Below are 17,360 nucleotides of genomic sequence, written 5' to 3'. Positions count from 1 at the left end.
TATCAAGCCGGCAATGCCGACTGACTGCCTCCAAATTGTGGCATATTGTTAGTGGCCAAAGAGCGGGGAAAGGGTGATGGCAAAACAATGCCTGCCATTGACTGCTACTGCAACTTGGATAATTATCGATTCAAAGCCAGACCCAAGATCGCATAACTTAGCCAGCTAAACGTTTGGTGGTTGTGAGGGGCGGGGGGATAGGCAGGCATGTTAAATTTACCCTGGCGTCATTTTCAAATTGAGACAAATTTACCAACGCCGGAATTTACTTAAGGCCATCTCACTTATTACACAATTGACAAAAGACATAGACGCATAATTGCCGTATAATAATCATAATCCCCACAAAGCAAACACACACAAAGTCTGCCAACTTGTCCACTAATTAAGAAGACAAACTCCGGCCACTGTGTGGATTTTTGAAGTGAACTATTTGGCCAGGACTTGTGCCAATATACCTAACTTAGTTTTGGGCTGTGTTCTTAATAATGCAAGTCCTTCCATCCTCCATCTCCTTGTGGCCTCCTTAGCCGGCTGAGAAGCACTTCATTTGGTATTCAAATGACTCAGTTAGCTTCGATGGATACCCGGTTATAAACTGGATTCTGGACTGGCAGTCTGTTTGCAAATGATTAGTTAACTGAATAGGAGAAGGGCTTTCTGGGTCTAAGCATCGAATTAGAAACAATATTAGATGATAACCTTAAGATTTAATCAACTTAAATTGACTATTTCCTATCATAACTTAGCATTAATAAATCTTTCATCTATCTGCATTGTAAAAAACTCATTATCAAATAGATTTAATGACCATAAAGTAAATAATCTAGCTCCATAAAATGATGAAGTTGACTTTTTAATGGCTTGTTCCATTAAAAGGCAATAAACTCCAGTGGTTCTGCCATTTCGAATTCTCCTGCAGCACCATCACTTCCGTTTATGGCCGATCTCTCTCCCTAACCCTATATCTCTTCTATATACATATTTCCTTTTTTTTTCTTCCTCGCACAAAGTGTCAAGTGTTTGAGTGGCATATACGCTTCCCCCAGCCCCCTCTGAAACAGAAATTGGAGCCTGAAAAAAAAGTGCCAGGAAGCCAAACAGCCGACATTTCTACGTGCCAGACATTCAAACCGCATACTCACACTGAAGCTCTCAGACCAACATACGGGGGGCTCACTGTGCACATTTCCAGCTCAATTGCGCGCTCAATGAATAATTTAGTTGAAATTTTCAGCGCACTTTTTGTCATGTTTGGAGTTTCTCTGGCTGTGTGTGAGTGTGAAACCGAGTGCAGCTAACTCTCCAACCACCCCAAATGGTCCACCCCAAACTCCAGCCCATTCAGTCATAAAATTTATGCGTTTTCCTCCACTCTTTATAACCCAGCTGAACCAAAAAAAAAAAAAAAAAAAATCGTCTCGCGCAACAGTTGAAAATGTTCTAAACTCAAACTCCCTTGAGTTTTGGAAAGAGGATTGCACCATGTCTGGGTCGTAAATAAATTTTGTGATATTTTGTGAAATAATTTTAACAATTTGCAGTCGCTTTTCCACAAAATATTATCAAATTCCGGAGGATTTAAAGCGATGTTTGGTGAAAGAAATACCACAAAATACAGTCTACTTGTTAGTTTTAGTTTTGTCAAAAATAGGAATATAATTTTAGGAAACACGATAAATAATTATTGGATTTTTCACACATTTATTTATGATTAAAAATGGTAATAAAACTGTTTTAGTTTATTGAGATTTTTATGAAGACCTTTCAAAGTACTTCTTGATATAAAATGTAGCAAATTTCTAGGTTTTTCCGATGCACTTCCTATAAAAAACATAAAAATGAACCAAGTATTAAGTTAGTTAAATATTATTTACCCCATTAAAACATCAACCCTTTCCCTATGCCGGATCAATTTGAAATAAAACTGACGGATTGAAAGACAAAGTGTATGTGATATGGGCCTGGGTCAATGGCAATGCTCATAATTTCGAGTTGGGAAAGTGAAAAGCCCATTAATCAAATGGCCAGAGCCTTTCTGACCCACAGGCTTGGCCAGTGACTTGGACTTGCAGCAGAGAAATAAAAACTGAGAAAAAACTGCAACAATTTCGGTTGAAGGCGAAGAAAAGCCAAGGCGAAACTGATGGCCAGAGGACGAGGGCAAAGGGTGCTGAGGGGGACGCACTCATAAATCATAAAATTCCAAGCCCGTCGTCGTCATCTATATAATCTTGGCTCCAAGGCTCGTGGCCACTGAAAGGTATCCGGGGCATTTTCCCGGCTATGATGCTGCAATTTGTAGCTGGTAAAGTGTGAAATTGCGTTGGCAACGCGAATTGGTCTTCGTTTTTTTCGTTGTTGTAAGCCATTTCAATGGATTTTTCCTTGAAGGTTCCTTAGGCTATATGTGTGTGTGTGTGTAAAACCATTTTAATTGCTTAAAACATTTCGCAACTTGATTTGCCAACTTTAACGAAAGTAAATCCACGAATAAATCAATTAGGATCGCTTGCACCCATTTAAAACCCCCGTCCACGACCCACTCCCAATTCCATTTCAACTCGAGCTAAGGCAAGTGTTGTCCTGTGGCAGGAATGCCAGACACCTTGGCTAATTGATATAAACGACTGTCTCCTACGGTTCCGTAATACAAAATACAAACGTAAAAAAAAAACACAGAAAAACGTAATGGAAACGCTTACGGAAAAGGTAAGAGAAAGGACCTAGCCCAGCTTTCACTGACTTGGCTTCTGTTCTTTTTATTAAAATTTATGCTTGGGCCAACGGATGAAAGTTGCATTTTTTTTTGGTAGTTGTTGTTGTTCTTGTTCTAGACCTTCCACCTTTAAGTGTTTGGTCTAGGGAAATTTCGCACATCCATCCTGGAAATGCGAAAGTAGCTGCAGCACCAGCAGCAGCCTAATGCAATTCCACACCATTATTTTCACCTGCCAGGTTTTAGCTGAGCAGACCGAGCCAGACTCGCCGAGAACCGAAGCCATGAATCGCTCCAACTTTGAAAACCACTGACATGCAACAGAATTTATAATCGTATACGAGGTAAGCGTATCCCTGGATGCTCCTGCAACGGACTCCACTTTATATCATTAGGATAAGTGGGATGAACTACGAAGATTTAGATACACTATTTGGTTAGGTGAAAGTATAGGAAAAATCCTTCATTTCTATATAAATCATAAATCCCATTCTATATCTAGAGGATTTACCTTTAACCTTATAAAAATATCTCTTTCCAAAAACAAGCTTCCCTGTAAACTTCCTCATACCTTCCTTAGAAAGTGTATAAAGCTCACAAATTTTGCGTACTCCCGTTATGAGCGTGGGTGTCACAAAGTGGGCGTGTCGATTGCATCACGCCGCACACGCAAACAGAGAGTGAAAGAGATGGAGTAGGGAATGTTGAAAGAGATGGGCTATATACCAGATCCTGGGCATCGTTCGACGGTGTCGGCTGCAAAAGTGCGTGTCTCGATTTCTACATAATTAAACTACGTCAGCTTGTCCATAGGAAGCGGCCTGCCTATCGGCTTTCTATCTCCCTCTCTCCCAGCCCCTGTTCTTCCTCCTCCCTCCCCTCTCTTTATTACCACTTCCGGCTTGCAGTGGCTCAAAAACACAGTTTGCCTTGGTTTAGTTTGGCCATCGGTTCAGTTCAGTTCAGTTTGCCTCGGATCGTATGGATTCGCTTTCGGACCCCGTACCCTGGACTCCGGATTCTGCCGGACAACTTTGGCGCTAAAACTTTTTAATGCACGTGCCCGGGCAAAGGACGTGGACGGGGTGTTAATGGGTGGGGGGCCGCAAAAAGGGCAGGTAGACAGGTGCAGTTGCGGGTGCAGGTGCAGTGGCAGACAGGCAGGTTGACTTTCAAATCGATCAGGCGACAAAAGAGTCAAGGGTTTTCTAGGCAATACATATCTGAAGGTACAAGTTAATCTACCTAACTAATTCATAAACTAACTTCCTACCAAAAATGGTTGTGTTTTCCAAATTAAATATACAAATTAAGCAAGTAAGTTATGCAGCTCCAAGCTCAGACCTAAACAACCTTAAACACTCACAAGTTAAAATCCAATTAGCCACATTTGTTGGGTGCGCAGAACTTGGCATGCAGTTTTGTGTCTTGGCTGGTGTTGGTGGTGGAGTAACTGCGTCTGGCTCGTTTGCACGAAAATTTGCTGGAATTATTTCGAGCAGTTCTAAATTTCGCAATAACGAGCCGCATTTGACGGGCATACAAATTGCAATTGCCCCTCCCCCGCTCTAACACTACATCCACTGCATTCTGGCATCGTGGCCTCATCTGGGCCATCCTTGGCTTTGTAAACTTCTGGGTGCGTGAGTGTGTGTAAACTTGTTCCTTCGATTCCACAAAGTTTGGCTTGAAGGATACTACATAATTAAATAGCTGAAGCGGGCCGCATGCAGCACAGCAACAACAATTGGGGATTACAACAATTTAAGTTGCGCCATCTTTGGCAAAGATTTGGCCAAACTCAAGTGGGAAAATATTTGTGCTAAGTTTTCAGTTGGTTTTCTTCTCTTTTTTTTCAGCCCTTGTCTTGGGGGTTCTCTTGGCTGTTCATTTTTTTGCTCTTTTTATGCTGTGGCAATCTTTTTGATTTAGCTGCGGAGCCATTAACACGGATTGATTGCCCCAAAGGACAAAAGACGGCAAGTGGCTTAAAGGACAAGCGTCAAGCGTTGCTTGGGGCAAGGACATGGCCCGTGGGTGGTAATTCCAGCAGATGGAAAGGGGGCTTGGGGGTCGGAAAATTGGACTGGGCCAGATGGATGGTGTGCGTGCAAAGAAATTGAAAAGTGGCTGCCTGTCGACGTCTCTCTCTCTTACGCACTTGCACCCAATTTTTTGCCCCTTGGCTTTCGGCAATTGATTTGAGTTTGATTTCTCAGAGTGTTTTTTTGTTGTTTTTCCACTGGCTCTTGGCTGTCGCAGTAGATCGGTTTACGGTTTACCAGTCTGCTGTCTATAGAGATTAATCCCCATAATCCCATTAAGAAGAGAAGCGAAAATATTCCAAAGAAAATGGCAAAAAAGTTGAAGTTAATACGTTGAAGGGTGGAAGAAAAAAGAGGAATTTCTTGAGCTATTTCTTAAGGTTAAAGCAAAAATTCCAGAAACTGTTAGTTTTAAGTAAAAACTAGTTAGCTCTTAACCCAATAATAAACTAAACTTTCTTTGTTTCCCACCGCAATTGTAAAAGCCATCTCGTGACAGGAGTAGCTTCACAGCTGGGCCATAAAATGCCAACCAATTTTGCAGGAGAAGCGCCAGCAGAAATTTATCGATTAAACAGCCGAGCCAACGAAAGGTTCTTTCCTGGAAACCTTTAATTTTCCAGCCCCTACCCACACACACACATGCTAATAAGAAAAGCTTTGTTGTGCATTTCCTTCCGGTTACGTGGCCAGACATTGAGGCGCATTTGCAAAATTGAAGACGAAGTGCCAGTGCCAGCAGAATTGCGGGCAAGCCTTAAAAACGTAAATTGAAAACTTTGTCGGTCGGTTTGGCCCGAAAGTGTGCTATATAGTATATATATATATATATATATATACCATGCCCAACTGTGCGTGCCATGTCAACATAATTCAGCTCCTTGATTGAACGGAGCTGCAGGCCATAAAAGCGACAGTAGACGACATAAAACGAGGCACCGTTTTGTCGCGGAAACTTTTGGCTAGTTTTAAAATCAAATGCCTCATTTGTAGGGCTTTCAACGGAGTGGCAAACAGCCGTAGAAGCCGCAGAGATTAATTTGTTATTGCCACCCTAGAAGGCCTGGTGTGACTCCTCCAGAGCCTCTACGGCTGTGGAATTTTTAGCGCAGCACTAAAGGTGCAAAGGAATTTAATTAAATGTTCTTCCCGTTGCGAAAACTTTTGCAGCACTGCTGCAGCCTGTCCTGGTTTGTCCTGGGATTCCCGGGGACAATGCCATCTAGTTGTCAGGCAGCCATTTCGGTGGTCGCCTCAGACATTTTTCCCTCCCCCTTTTCACGGCAGTCGGCTCAATAAACTAAACAAATTTGCTGGAGCCTATAGCCTCGACTCTGGCATAAAGAACAACCGAATGGGAACAAAGCTGGTGCAGAGGTGCAAACAAAAGTCACTTGTTCTGGTTGAATTCAATTTGAAAAGAGGAGAAGGGCAGGAATAGGTAGTACAGAGGAATTTTGGTTTTAAACTTGGATAAGCCAGTTCAGATTTTATCAGATTTTTATCGATATCTTTCTGATAAACCCGTTTATCCCGATTTAAGAGATCCTTAGGACTTTAACACATTCCTGTGCTTTCGATTTGAAGTAGTTTTTGGCAGAACTTCAAAACGGATTGCTGTCGAACCACATCCGTCATAATCAACCGAGTAACTGTCCGGTTTTGACCACAAAGCCTGCCACCTCCTCATCTTCTTCCAGTTCCAACATCTGTTCCAACTCCTGCTTCCTTGATTGTTCCGCCTTCAACTGGCCCACAGACATCGACATCTCCATCTGCATCTGAATCTGCATCTGCATCCCATTCAATGGAGTTTAAAGAGTTCATAATCCAAAGTGTACACAAAACCAGACGATGGGAGTTGAAGTCCAGCAGCCAGGAGCTAGTAAAACAAACTGATCAATGGGCTATAATACGACAGACGGGCGGACAAGGACAGCTTTTCACGAGCACGAGAAGGAGAATGAGGAGGCAGAGTGAGAGCCTGGCCTGGCCGGCTGAAAAAGCCAGACAGACATAACATGGACAGCTGGCATGAAAAATTATTTACTGCAAGAAAAATCGCATGCAACATTTTTGCACCCAACTAGGGTGAGGAAATATGGGCAGTGATGTGACTCTTATCAACATTAGAGAAATTCACGTGATTGCTAGGGAAAATATAAAAGTATTTTCGATCAATTTTTGAGCAATTTTCATTTCATTTCTTGTTTTACCATCATCATTTTTTGAGAAAAATTATATTATTTAATTATATAATTACGAAATATTAGATTTCCTCTCTCTCTTATTAGAAAAGCTGTAAAAAAATAATAACTTTTTTCGTGACAAAACAGGATACAAATTATTGTCCAATACTAGTGGTATCTTTACTAGGTTTAAGCTCATAAATTCATCCATAAATAGAGCTAAAACAAAGACAGATTTGTGCAGCTATCGACCCAAACTTGTCATCCTATCACTTTCAGGTTGATATGGAAAAACCCTTTTTTTTTGGTAAATTTTCACATTTTTGATAAGGGGTACGTACCATCACCATTTTTGCGAAAAATGTCCAAAATTGTACATTTTGAGGTGTGCACACCAGTCGACTAGAAATTTAATTACGAGTTCAACGAGATATTGCATTCCATATTTTGACCATTTTCCGACATTGTTTCGGTCAAAATACTGACTTTTTTGGAGGAAAATCAGGATAAGGATTCTTATACAAAGATTACGTCTTTGGTAACCATTTATTATTGACCTTTCCATGTCTGCAAATCTTCCTTTTAAGTTCACCTTTCGAACATTTCAAAAAAGTGAGTGCTTTTTCGTGTCACGCTTCGATCTCTGTGGGTGCCAGGACCCTAAGGGCATAACGTGAGTGACGACGCATTGAGAGCGGGTTATGTGCACCACCACCCACTGGTGGCAGCCACCGAACCACCTTCATCCTTCCTCCCCCTTCCCAAAAGCCCGATGACCAGCCGCATGATGAAGTTGCCAATGATGATGGTAGCTGGTCGTTGGTCGTTGGTCGTTGGTAACAGGGATCTGAAAGCGGAAAACTGTAGACCGAAGGCCGAAGCTCAGGCGAAATGCGAATGCCGATGAGGATGACTGTGCAGGCGACACAATAATGCCGCCATTAATCTTCTGGCACGACTGATTTGTTTGACTTACGGCTCACGGCGACAGGCGGCATCAGGGGTAAGGTCCCCTTAGCTCCCCTCTCTTTGGCCTATGGCAACGGAGGGGATTTCTGATGGCCGAGACAGCTACGGCTTTAAGCACCAGCGACTACTTGCCAACGCACATTGCAAAATAATTTGTGTAAATCATTTGGCGCTCTCTGTCAGTGCATTATATAAGGCAAATCCCCTTCAACCTCCCTCTGCACTCCACCCCTTCCACAGTGAAGCCCGACCATCAACACTCAGCCTGTTTTGACAGTTGTCGCCATCGTCATAGCCATCGTCATCGCACTGCCACAGAGCGACATTCATAATTTGGGTCTTGTTAATGAAAGGTTTTTTTTTTCAAATAACTGAAAGCGTTGAAAGCCAAGAGATACTCAGCGACTAGGAAAAGTGAATTGACAGTTGGAAAATTTATTAGAAACAAATTGAGATAGGTAGATATGGATTTTATGGCAAGTTTGATACCAAAAATACTTTTTCAGCCTGCAATTGAACTAAATTTTTGACCTATCAAAAGGTTGTTGAAAACCCAAAAACCACAAACTGCACAAAACTCAATTTTGAAACCAATTTTTATATATTTCAAATATTTAATAAATATTAAAACCAAATTTACTTACATAAATTTTTAACCTTTTAATAGCCACTGCTCAGTGTAAGCAAGATGTTGCAATTTGCAGATTTTATAACAAATGCTCGCCGCATGTTCGACAATCATTATATCACACTCATGTGCGTCTGCGGCTATCTCTATAGTTTCCCCCCCTCACTCTCTCTGTAAGCCCACTCCTTTAAGCCAACGTCTACTACCACAAAACCACCGATGAACTATCACTCAGGCTCACAATCATTCAGTTTTGGTCTCTGAAATGGACTTGTTAAGCTATCCGATTGGCCGGCAAAGACTGAAACGAAAACGAAATGCGAAAAGCGAAAAGCGAAGCCAATCCCTGTTACCAAAGACGACCGCAAATTACTCTCCACTTGAGTGCGAAAATTGCAGTGGAAATGGGGAAAAATGAAGAGGTTTTCAAGCGGAGATGTGAGAGCGGGGAATCCAGAAAAGGCAGTGAAGCAGAAAAATTAGGTTGGCATTTTCTGCACTTTGATCTGATGTCTAAAGACAAGGCATTGCTATTATGACAGCTAATGAGAATATATAAATTATTAGTAGGGAAAAATATAAATTTCCCCAGAGGTATAAACTAATTTTAAGGCAAGCCTTTTCCCAGTTACTTAAAATATAATAACAACCTTCCACATTTATCAATCGTTACCTAACTTTGTATTTATGCACTTGCAGTCTCATCTCAGATCGGCACATAAAAGCCTTTAAGTACGCTGGGTCATTTTTCAAGGAAAACCCATTTTCCTGGTTGTTGTGCAAGGCTTTTCTTATTGTATTCAGAGTCTTGATTAGAAGCACGCCCACAAATATATTTACTGCCTCCAAGTCCGAGAAACAATGAAATTTCAATGAATGCCCGCCAATTTTGAAGGCAATCTTTCTTCACTTTTTGTCTTTTTTTTTACCACAAAAAAAAAAGAAAACGCAGTGCCAGCGATGGACAGCTGTCCGAGTTGAGTTGAGTGGCCAGGACCAGGAAGCAAATGCCAGAGCCAAAGAGAGACCAGGCCGGGGCCAATTCAGTCATTTTATCAAGCCAAAAATCATACGAAATTTGACAGAAAATTACACGACTTAATGCCGCCCACTTGGCTTGAAGGGGGGCAAGCAAGTGGGGAGCGGCACGCGAGTAAAACAGAAAACCCAGAAAGGAAAGGCGAATAAGCTAGACGCTAGAGGCAATGCCGAATCATGAAATTAGTCAAAATTTGACTCGGGTTAGACAAATGGCCAGCGTGAATTTTCCACCGAAAAATGGAGGAAAAGAAAGACTATTCAACGGCGCTCTCTGGCGATAATTATGAGTAATTTATTTAATGATGATTTGCATTGCGGACAAAACGTAAACAACAACCGAACTGAAAAGCTGGAAAAACTGTTTTCCACTTGTTGTTGTTGTTACAGTTTGCATCTGCTGCAGTTTGTGTTTTTCTCTGTGGCTCGCCTGTGGCTGCTCCTTGATAATTGCAGTTCATTTGCAGTCGTGGGTCGGTTGATATATGACCAAAAAATGGCGAGTGAGTTTTTCGCCAGTCGTTTGTCGTCCATTTCTTTTCATTTTTGTTGCTTTTCCTCTACTTCTTTTTGTTTTTTTTTTTATGGCGCCCATCAATTAAGTTGAACGAATGAACGCCTTGGAGTTGCACAAACACATACAGCACGACACGTTTCAATATTAATTTACTGAAACTCCTACAGAGAGTAAAAATGCAGAAACACCTAATAGCCGGAATGACCGTAAGCCGTAAAACTTTTAACGACGCATTCGGAAAAGCCGCAGCCAAAGCCAAAAGCCAAAGTGCCAAGAAACGCGTAAACAAAGTGCAACGAAATTTTAGGGCGTGATGAGGGCGGGGTCAGAGGTTAAAAGGCGCCAACCACGCCCCTTAAACTGATAGATGGCATATAAATTTGTAACTTGAAACTGCAAGAAAAGTGAAAGATAAGTGGTTAGTTAGTTAGTTGGCTTTATTACAGCTCAGCCGTCAGGGTAATTGAATTGAATTAATTTAACTATCAAAATTAAGTAATTTAATAAATCAAATGTAAAACGTCTGCAAGTCAGAGGATTAAGTTAAGGCCTGTTAATAAATCTTGTAAGGCCAATTTGGTATTTAAATAAATTTTATTTTTATTTCTATGACAAAGTTGCTCAAAACTAAAGAGATTTTCTTAAGTAAATTTGACTTGTTAGGCCTCCCAATTGTGCTTTAATTTCGTTGTTAACTTTTTTAAGATTTAATACTCATATTCTATGACCCCCTCAAGGCCAATAGCCAACTCTTCAGGCCATTCATACTTATTAAAGCCCATTGAAAGCGAAAGTATGCCACTTAAACTTGAGTAGATAAGGCTTAAATCAAGCTTAACCCTAATTTTACTGGAAAATAGCTTTTCATGGAAAATTGTTTCCTACTGTTTTGTCCTTGAGCCGACTAACTAGAAAATGTGGAAAATAAAAGACTATGTATTTTCAATCAGCCAAGTGCAACAAATAACAACGAGTGTTGTTCTCTGGAAAAGATTTTCAGCCTTCCCACATATATATATATATTCTTGTTGTTGTTTGGATTTTCCTGCGTGGCATTGTTTGTTTGCAGCAAATTGAACATTTTCATTAGATTTTCCTTTTTGCCAGAAAGAGAGAGAGAGGGAGAGCGAGAGAGGGGAGTGAGTTTGTGGAGAAGAAGAAAAGCCCTGGCACATTCAATTGTAATGCCCAGGAGAGCGATTCAATTGAATTTGTTTGTTTTAGTATACGGTTCATTTATTTGCAAAAACGAATGAATAAAAGCAGCGACCATACATTGGTTTTCACCCCCCATACCCCTCTCCTCCATACAACTTTCGTTTGTAATTTGAACTTTGTCGAACTTCCGGTCAAATGGCGAGATGGCCTTCTGCCTCATAACATATGCCCAGGTATTGTGTGTTCAAGTGAAGATCCAAGTAGTTCTTATATATTTCAGGTGTGTAGTATGCCAGAGCTTTCCCTACCCTACTATTCACTTCTATGTGAAAGTTTTTGCCCCTAAAGTTTCCTGCTTCCGCCTGCTTCTTTTCCCCGGGGACCTCTTAAGATTTCATTGTTTAAATTTACTGCGGCATTCTTTGTCCTTTCTGCTGGCAAATAAAACAAAGCGGGGAGAAAAAAAACAAAAATGGCAAATTCAAATCGCGAACTGCTTAAAAATGAACAACAAATGAAATTCCCATAGGTGGCAGAAGTTTGCCTCGTCTGCAGGCATTTAAATGGCAACGGTGGCGTATACGCAACGCCAAGAAAATCTCCTCTCAGCTGCGCCACCAAAAAACTTTTCCAGCCTGCATCCTTCGTGTCGCCACTCCTGCTGCTGCTCCTGCTCCTGCTCCTACTCACCTGCTTCAATGTCTGCAAAGGGGCAACATTTAATGTCATGTTTGTAAGTTTCTAGACGATGCCAACATGTTACTTTTGGCCCGACCCAGCGACTCCTTTGCTCTCCCTTCTTGAAGTTACTTCTCTCCTGATCCTGCCGGCTCTTCCGCATCTCCGTTTCCTGGCGGCGGCACAAAGTCACTTTCTGGCATTTTCACGAAAATGTCTGGAAAAGTCCGTTGGTTTCAGCTCCCTAATTCACTAGCTTTAAGTTTTAGGAAATTAAATTATTTAGGGGAAAGTGGATAAGTTATTAAGGTGTGAGATGAGATAAGTTATATTTATTATTTGAGGAGGTGATTCATACTTTGTTTTAACCTTAAAATTTTACATCATTTATCTTATAATCAAACAATGAAAGCCAAACACTTGATATGGACACTTAAGCCTTCTTTAAATCAACAAGGCAAAACTATAGACAAGCGACTTGTCAAAGTCAACATAACAAAAGTTTTCAATATACTCAGACATTATCCTGCAATGGCATTATAAACAATTCATAAACATGCTCTTGCTCGTACATGCAAACACCCACAACTACAGAGACAGAGCTGGGAAGATTATGTCAGAGACAATCGGATTAATATCAGACAAGAACAGCTCTGAGCAGGGCAAACATCAATGAGACGACAAATTGTAATGAAAACTGATTCCAGATGGGGAAAATTTGTGGATGGAAAATCTGGTTACGGGGGGCGTGGTGATGGTAAAAAGGATTGCAATTGCTTTGTTGCCTCAGCTAATAATGTTGATCTGATTAGCCCAAGGACCGCGGGGCAATTGCTGAGTAGACTTAAGAATTAAATCAGGAAAACGGCTAAATGACTGCCAGACAAATAAGTCGACTTACTTGACTTTGCCCCAACTCATTTGCAACTGCCATCCCCTCCCCCCTTTGAATATGTGTCAAAAGTTCTCATTTGAAGTAATTAAATTTAAATTGAATTCACCCGGCAAGTCTGTGAAATTAATAAGAGCGGGAAAAGCAGAAGGCAGGAAACTTTTTTAATCCTTTGCTCATTTGTTTTTCTTTTAGGACTTTTTTCCTTTCATTTTTTTGGAGTGCGTGAAGTGGGTTTTGGGGATTGCCTTTGGGGTCTCTCTCCCTGCATTTCCGGGTTATTAAAACTTTGAATGAAAAACTTTACTGCGTAATGGATTTGAATGAAACAAAATATCCAGCACTGACTGCACTTCAATAAAACTGTTTTATTAAATTATGAAAATGCCGAAAGAGCCAGTTGTAAGAAGCAATGTTAGTCATAAGATATGATTATGAGATCATTTCTAATATGTATTTCCATTTTTAGAATATTTTTTAACCATTTCTGAACACAGAAAAAATCTTAAAAAATTCATTTACTATCCCAGATCTTATTTAGAACCTCCTTACTTCTTAGCCAATTAACTAAGCTGGTTTAACACTCCACCGATAACTTTAAGACCCGGTGAAATGGTCCCGGGTTCAGTTATCGATGCTCGTGAAATGCAAGCGCTCCGAAATGAAGCCATAGAATGGCGGTTTGGCACTTGCGGAACACGGCAATGGGTCATACCAAGTGTCGCGCACACAACTCTTTCCAACCAGATCCAGCTCTAATCGCTCCCAGTCCAGTGATATACCCCCCCCCACCACCCAACCCCGCCCCATCGCAACTGTATTCCGCTGTTTTTCAGCCCACTCGCATGTTGCATCCGCTGGCGCATTGACTTTCATGTCGCGCCCCTCGCCAAATGAGTCACAATTAAAAGCGATCCGGGCAAGAATTTGAGCTTGGGATTCGACATAGGAGATACCTATTAATGCTGTATTATATAAAGAAAATTGTAAGCCTCTTTTAATGGATTTTCTTTTGCTTAATAAATATTTTTTTTTATTTTTATTAACAAACTTTCCACTTAACCAATATACCCAACTTTTTCCAACAGCCCAAGGGGTATGTAAAAAGACTTACCTTACTGGAAAGCGAAAGCGAAATTGTTATTGCAACATGCAACCGCAACTGCCAAAGCAACAACAGCAATGGCAACATTAACCACTATGTGGCTGCGTCGTCTCGCAATAATTGTGAGCAAATATTACACGAAAGCGCGGAAAATCGAGTAATGGCTGGAGGGGGCTTCGGTGGGGATTGGAGATTGGCGGGGCAAACGGCATATTATCGTGGCAGGCGATGACGATAACCGCAACAACAACAATGCAACATCATAATTATCGACCAGCTCCACACGATTTTCCCTCCCCCTAACGTTGCGGCAATTATGCCAAAAGCGCGTTTATAATGTGAAAAGAAACCAAAGATAAAATATTGAATTCCAGTCAGAGAAAAAAAAAATGAAAAACTAAACCAAAACGAAGCTTAAATCATTTGAGGAAAAGCCGTCAAGGAAATCGAGTAATGTGTGTGAGCTAAAAAAAAAATAAAAACGAAATAAAAAACGGACAAGAGAAGCTGAACAGAAGAGGAAAAAATGTAATAACGAAAGTTGTTGGTGTTTAGAGTGGCTTGTCGGCGTTGCATTTTATTTTATTTAGAGCACGTTTCTGTGGCACGTTACGAAATCAATACCGGAGTCGTTCGTTGCATTCAAACTCCAGCAACATCAACGCCGATTGCGGCAAACAATTAAAAGGCTCACAGACCCAGCACAGTTGGCACATTTTATTGCTAATTAAATAATGCGAAATTTGAAGAAATTATTTAACTGACCAATCCATCCATCCATCCATCCGATCCATCATCATGCAATAAAATAATAATCGTTTCCGCTGGCTCAGTGCCTTTCAATTGCTAAATTGCTGTCGATTTGAAAGAGTGTTACTTATATGGGGATAGTAAAAGATATTTTTTAGTACTTAACTACTTTTGCTAAGATCCGTGTAATAAGGTGGCGTTCACGTGTGACTACAAGGAAATTAAAAATCGTAATTAAGTGATAATTGCTCCTCTGCAGAAGTGTAGTTTATGCAACTGTTTATCAAACATTTTGTTGTCGATTCAATTTAACATTTTCCTTAAAGAGCTGGCACATCATAAAAATCATATAAAGGCTTTGGAAGCAAAGCGAATTAGTGCTTGAAAAGTTCTTTAGTACATAAATTGTTATTTCAGATTTAATTTAATGGCTCTTAACACTTTTCACACTTTCCACATGCCATTGTATTCCTGAATGTCACTTGGACAGAGCCACAGTGTCATTGAATTGATTTACCAACGCCCATTGCTAATTGACAGCGGCATTCATTAGCCTCTTCCTGTCCCCAAACACCCGATCAGAAGGCGGTAGTTTTCCGGGGGCGGAGCCTTTTGGCGCCAGGATGATGATGGCGGGTGCAAACATTCAGAGAGCACACAAACACCGCTCGGTTGCATGTGCCCCAGTTTCCGTGACCGCTGCTGCTGTTGCTGTTGCTGCTGCTGCTGCTGCTATGAATTTCCCGTTTGCCTCTGTCGATTTTCTATTTTTTCGCATTTTCACCAGTATGACATAATGACGCGTCGCTCGGGTTTTTGATTGATCGATCGAGAAGGAAATGGGTAACAAAAACAGAAAACCGGGAGAGCAGGCAGGCAAGGTGTCAAAATTGTTACAAATCAATAAAAATGCAAAGTTTAAATATAACTCACAACTTTGATTGCCTTTCGGCGATTCGTTTATTTTAAACTAAAATTTATAAAATTGCATGGACAGGCTCTTGGCTTTGATTTGCTTGGAACCGAAGGTACTTTTAATCTTCTTCCCGATTTGCAATCCAGAAAACTCAATTAGTAAGCTCACAAAACTATTTTGTAGTGTTTTCCTGCATGATTGTATCCTTTTCCTGTCCTTTAGCTGTGATTTTTTATAGATCCTATCGGATTTATAAAGTCCCCAGGCTTTCTTTGTAGTTTTAACCGAGGAACCTCTTCGTCATCCTCCTCGTCTTCCCCATCAACCTCTGATTCAAAACCAGAACCATTCGCTTCCTTACTTTGCCATATTTTTCTGAATCTGGCCAGGCTAAGATCATGAAGCTTCATCCACGTGGCCCCGGTAGAGTAAAGAGCTAATGCGGCGAATACAAGCCATGGATGGAACATCATTATGCGGTCGCTACCAGCAGTGGCATCATTGCAATTGGGGGGAGTTGTATCGGGTACAGGGACTCCCACCTGTTCAGAACTCATCTTGGACTGGGAGAAGGATCAAATAGAGTCACAAAATATTTGAGAACTTCAAGCCAATTATTTGACTGCTATAATTTTGTTTTAAAAATCAAAATGTTGCTTTAAAACTGAAACCCGAATGTCATTTTTTGACAGTTAGATCTAAGATGTTGAGACAGGAAGAAAAATATAATTCCGAAAGATTTTGGGATGGTAATGTATGAAAATTTTGTAACAGGTAGAAGATAGGTGATATGGAATATATATATATATATAAAATCCATAGCCGCTTTGATTTTATATCCAATAATATTTTTATTCAGATCACAATTTATGTGTCATGACCCCAAAAGGGCCCAACTACTGACTAAAACCCATCCCCCCAGATAAAAATTGCCATAAATTCATAAAAATTTTATGTAGAACCATTTAATGTGAGCCAATAAAAAACTTGAATTTGGATGTTTTCTTTTGAACAAACAATTTTTGTCCCCCAGGTGATGGGTGGTTAGTTTCCAACGTTCATCGACGATCCAATCCTCCCCTACTTAAATCGCAAGCATTACAACAATAGTGTCCTTGTGTATAGTGTCCTTCCAGTGTCCTTCATCCCGAGTCCCAAGCATCAGCAAACGGCGGGCGGCACTTCGATTGCACGAACATTCATATTGGGATCATCAGTAGTTTTCCTAATATCCGTTTCGATCGTAGATTCCTCGTCGTCATCGGCATCAGACTCTGCCTCAGATTCAGATTCAGATTCCACTTCGTTCTCCACCATGGGCTTCGATTTCTTCCCTTGACGATTCTTGGATTTCTTCTGTTTGGCCAAGCCGATATCACGAAATTTGATCCACATGACCTTGGTGGCATAGACGGCCACAGCGGCAGCCGCCAGCCAGGGATGAAGCATCATCATACGGGCGCCAGCAGTGGTCGTATCGGGCGCAGCCTCTGTGGTAACTTCTGCGGCATCAGCGGGGGGTGCAGCTTCATCTCCCATCTTGTACTAAATGAAAAAAAAAGAACCAATTAGAACGGAATTTTCTTAAGAATTTTAGTTCACAAATACAAAACTTTTTCACTTTCACTTTAAACTTGTTTTTTTCGTACTTGCCTTTTAAAAGCAGAAAAAAGCGACTGGGTTTATAATAAACTCTCGAATAATATTCGTTGTTAACTGTTGAGGTGATGGAGTTGGAATGAGTTGTACAGCGGAC

The 17,360-nt window shown here is 40.8% G+C and overlaps 2 protein-coding genes across 4 annotated transcripts in view; one reads left to right on the top strand and one right to left on the bottom strand.

The window, feature by feature from the left end:
* LOC108112171 (protein muscleblind) overlaps positions 1-17,360 on the top strand; it is a 177,755-nt gene that overhangs the window by 19,052 nt on the left and 141,343 nt on the right. The gene's annotated exons all lie outside the window — the stretch shown is intronic.
* On the bottom strand, positions 16,554-17,357 carry LOC108112174. Its single transcript, XM_017221983.1, has 2 exons — positions 17,258-17,357; positions 16,554-17,149 (listed from the first exon to the last, which is right to left on the bottom strand). Exon 2 carries the CDS (start codon positions 17,141-17,143, stop codon positions 16,766-16,768), a length of 378 nt encoding a protein of 125 aa, XP_017077472.1. The 5' UTR covers positions 17,144-17,149; positions 17,258-17,357; the 3' UTR covers positions 16,554-16,765.

This window comes from Drosophila eugracilis, unplaced genomic scaffold (assembly GCF_018153835.1).
Source record: "Drosophila eugracilis isolate 14026-0451.02 unplaced genomic scaffold, ASM1815383v1 contig_90, whole genome shotgun sequence".
NCBI lineage: Eukaryota > Metazoa > Arthropoda > Insecta > Diptera > Drosophilidae > Drosophila > Drosophila eugracilis.
This window is presented reverse-complemented; position numbering and strand designations above follow the sequence as displayed.

Coding starts and splice junctions, on each gene's coding strand:
- LOC108112174 (XM_017221983.1), bottom strand. CDS start 17,143: ATGGGAGATGAAGCTGCACCCCCCGCTGATGCCGCAGAAGTTACCACA.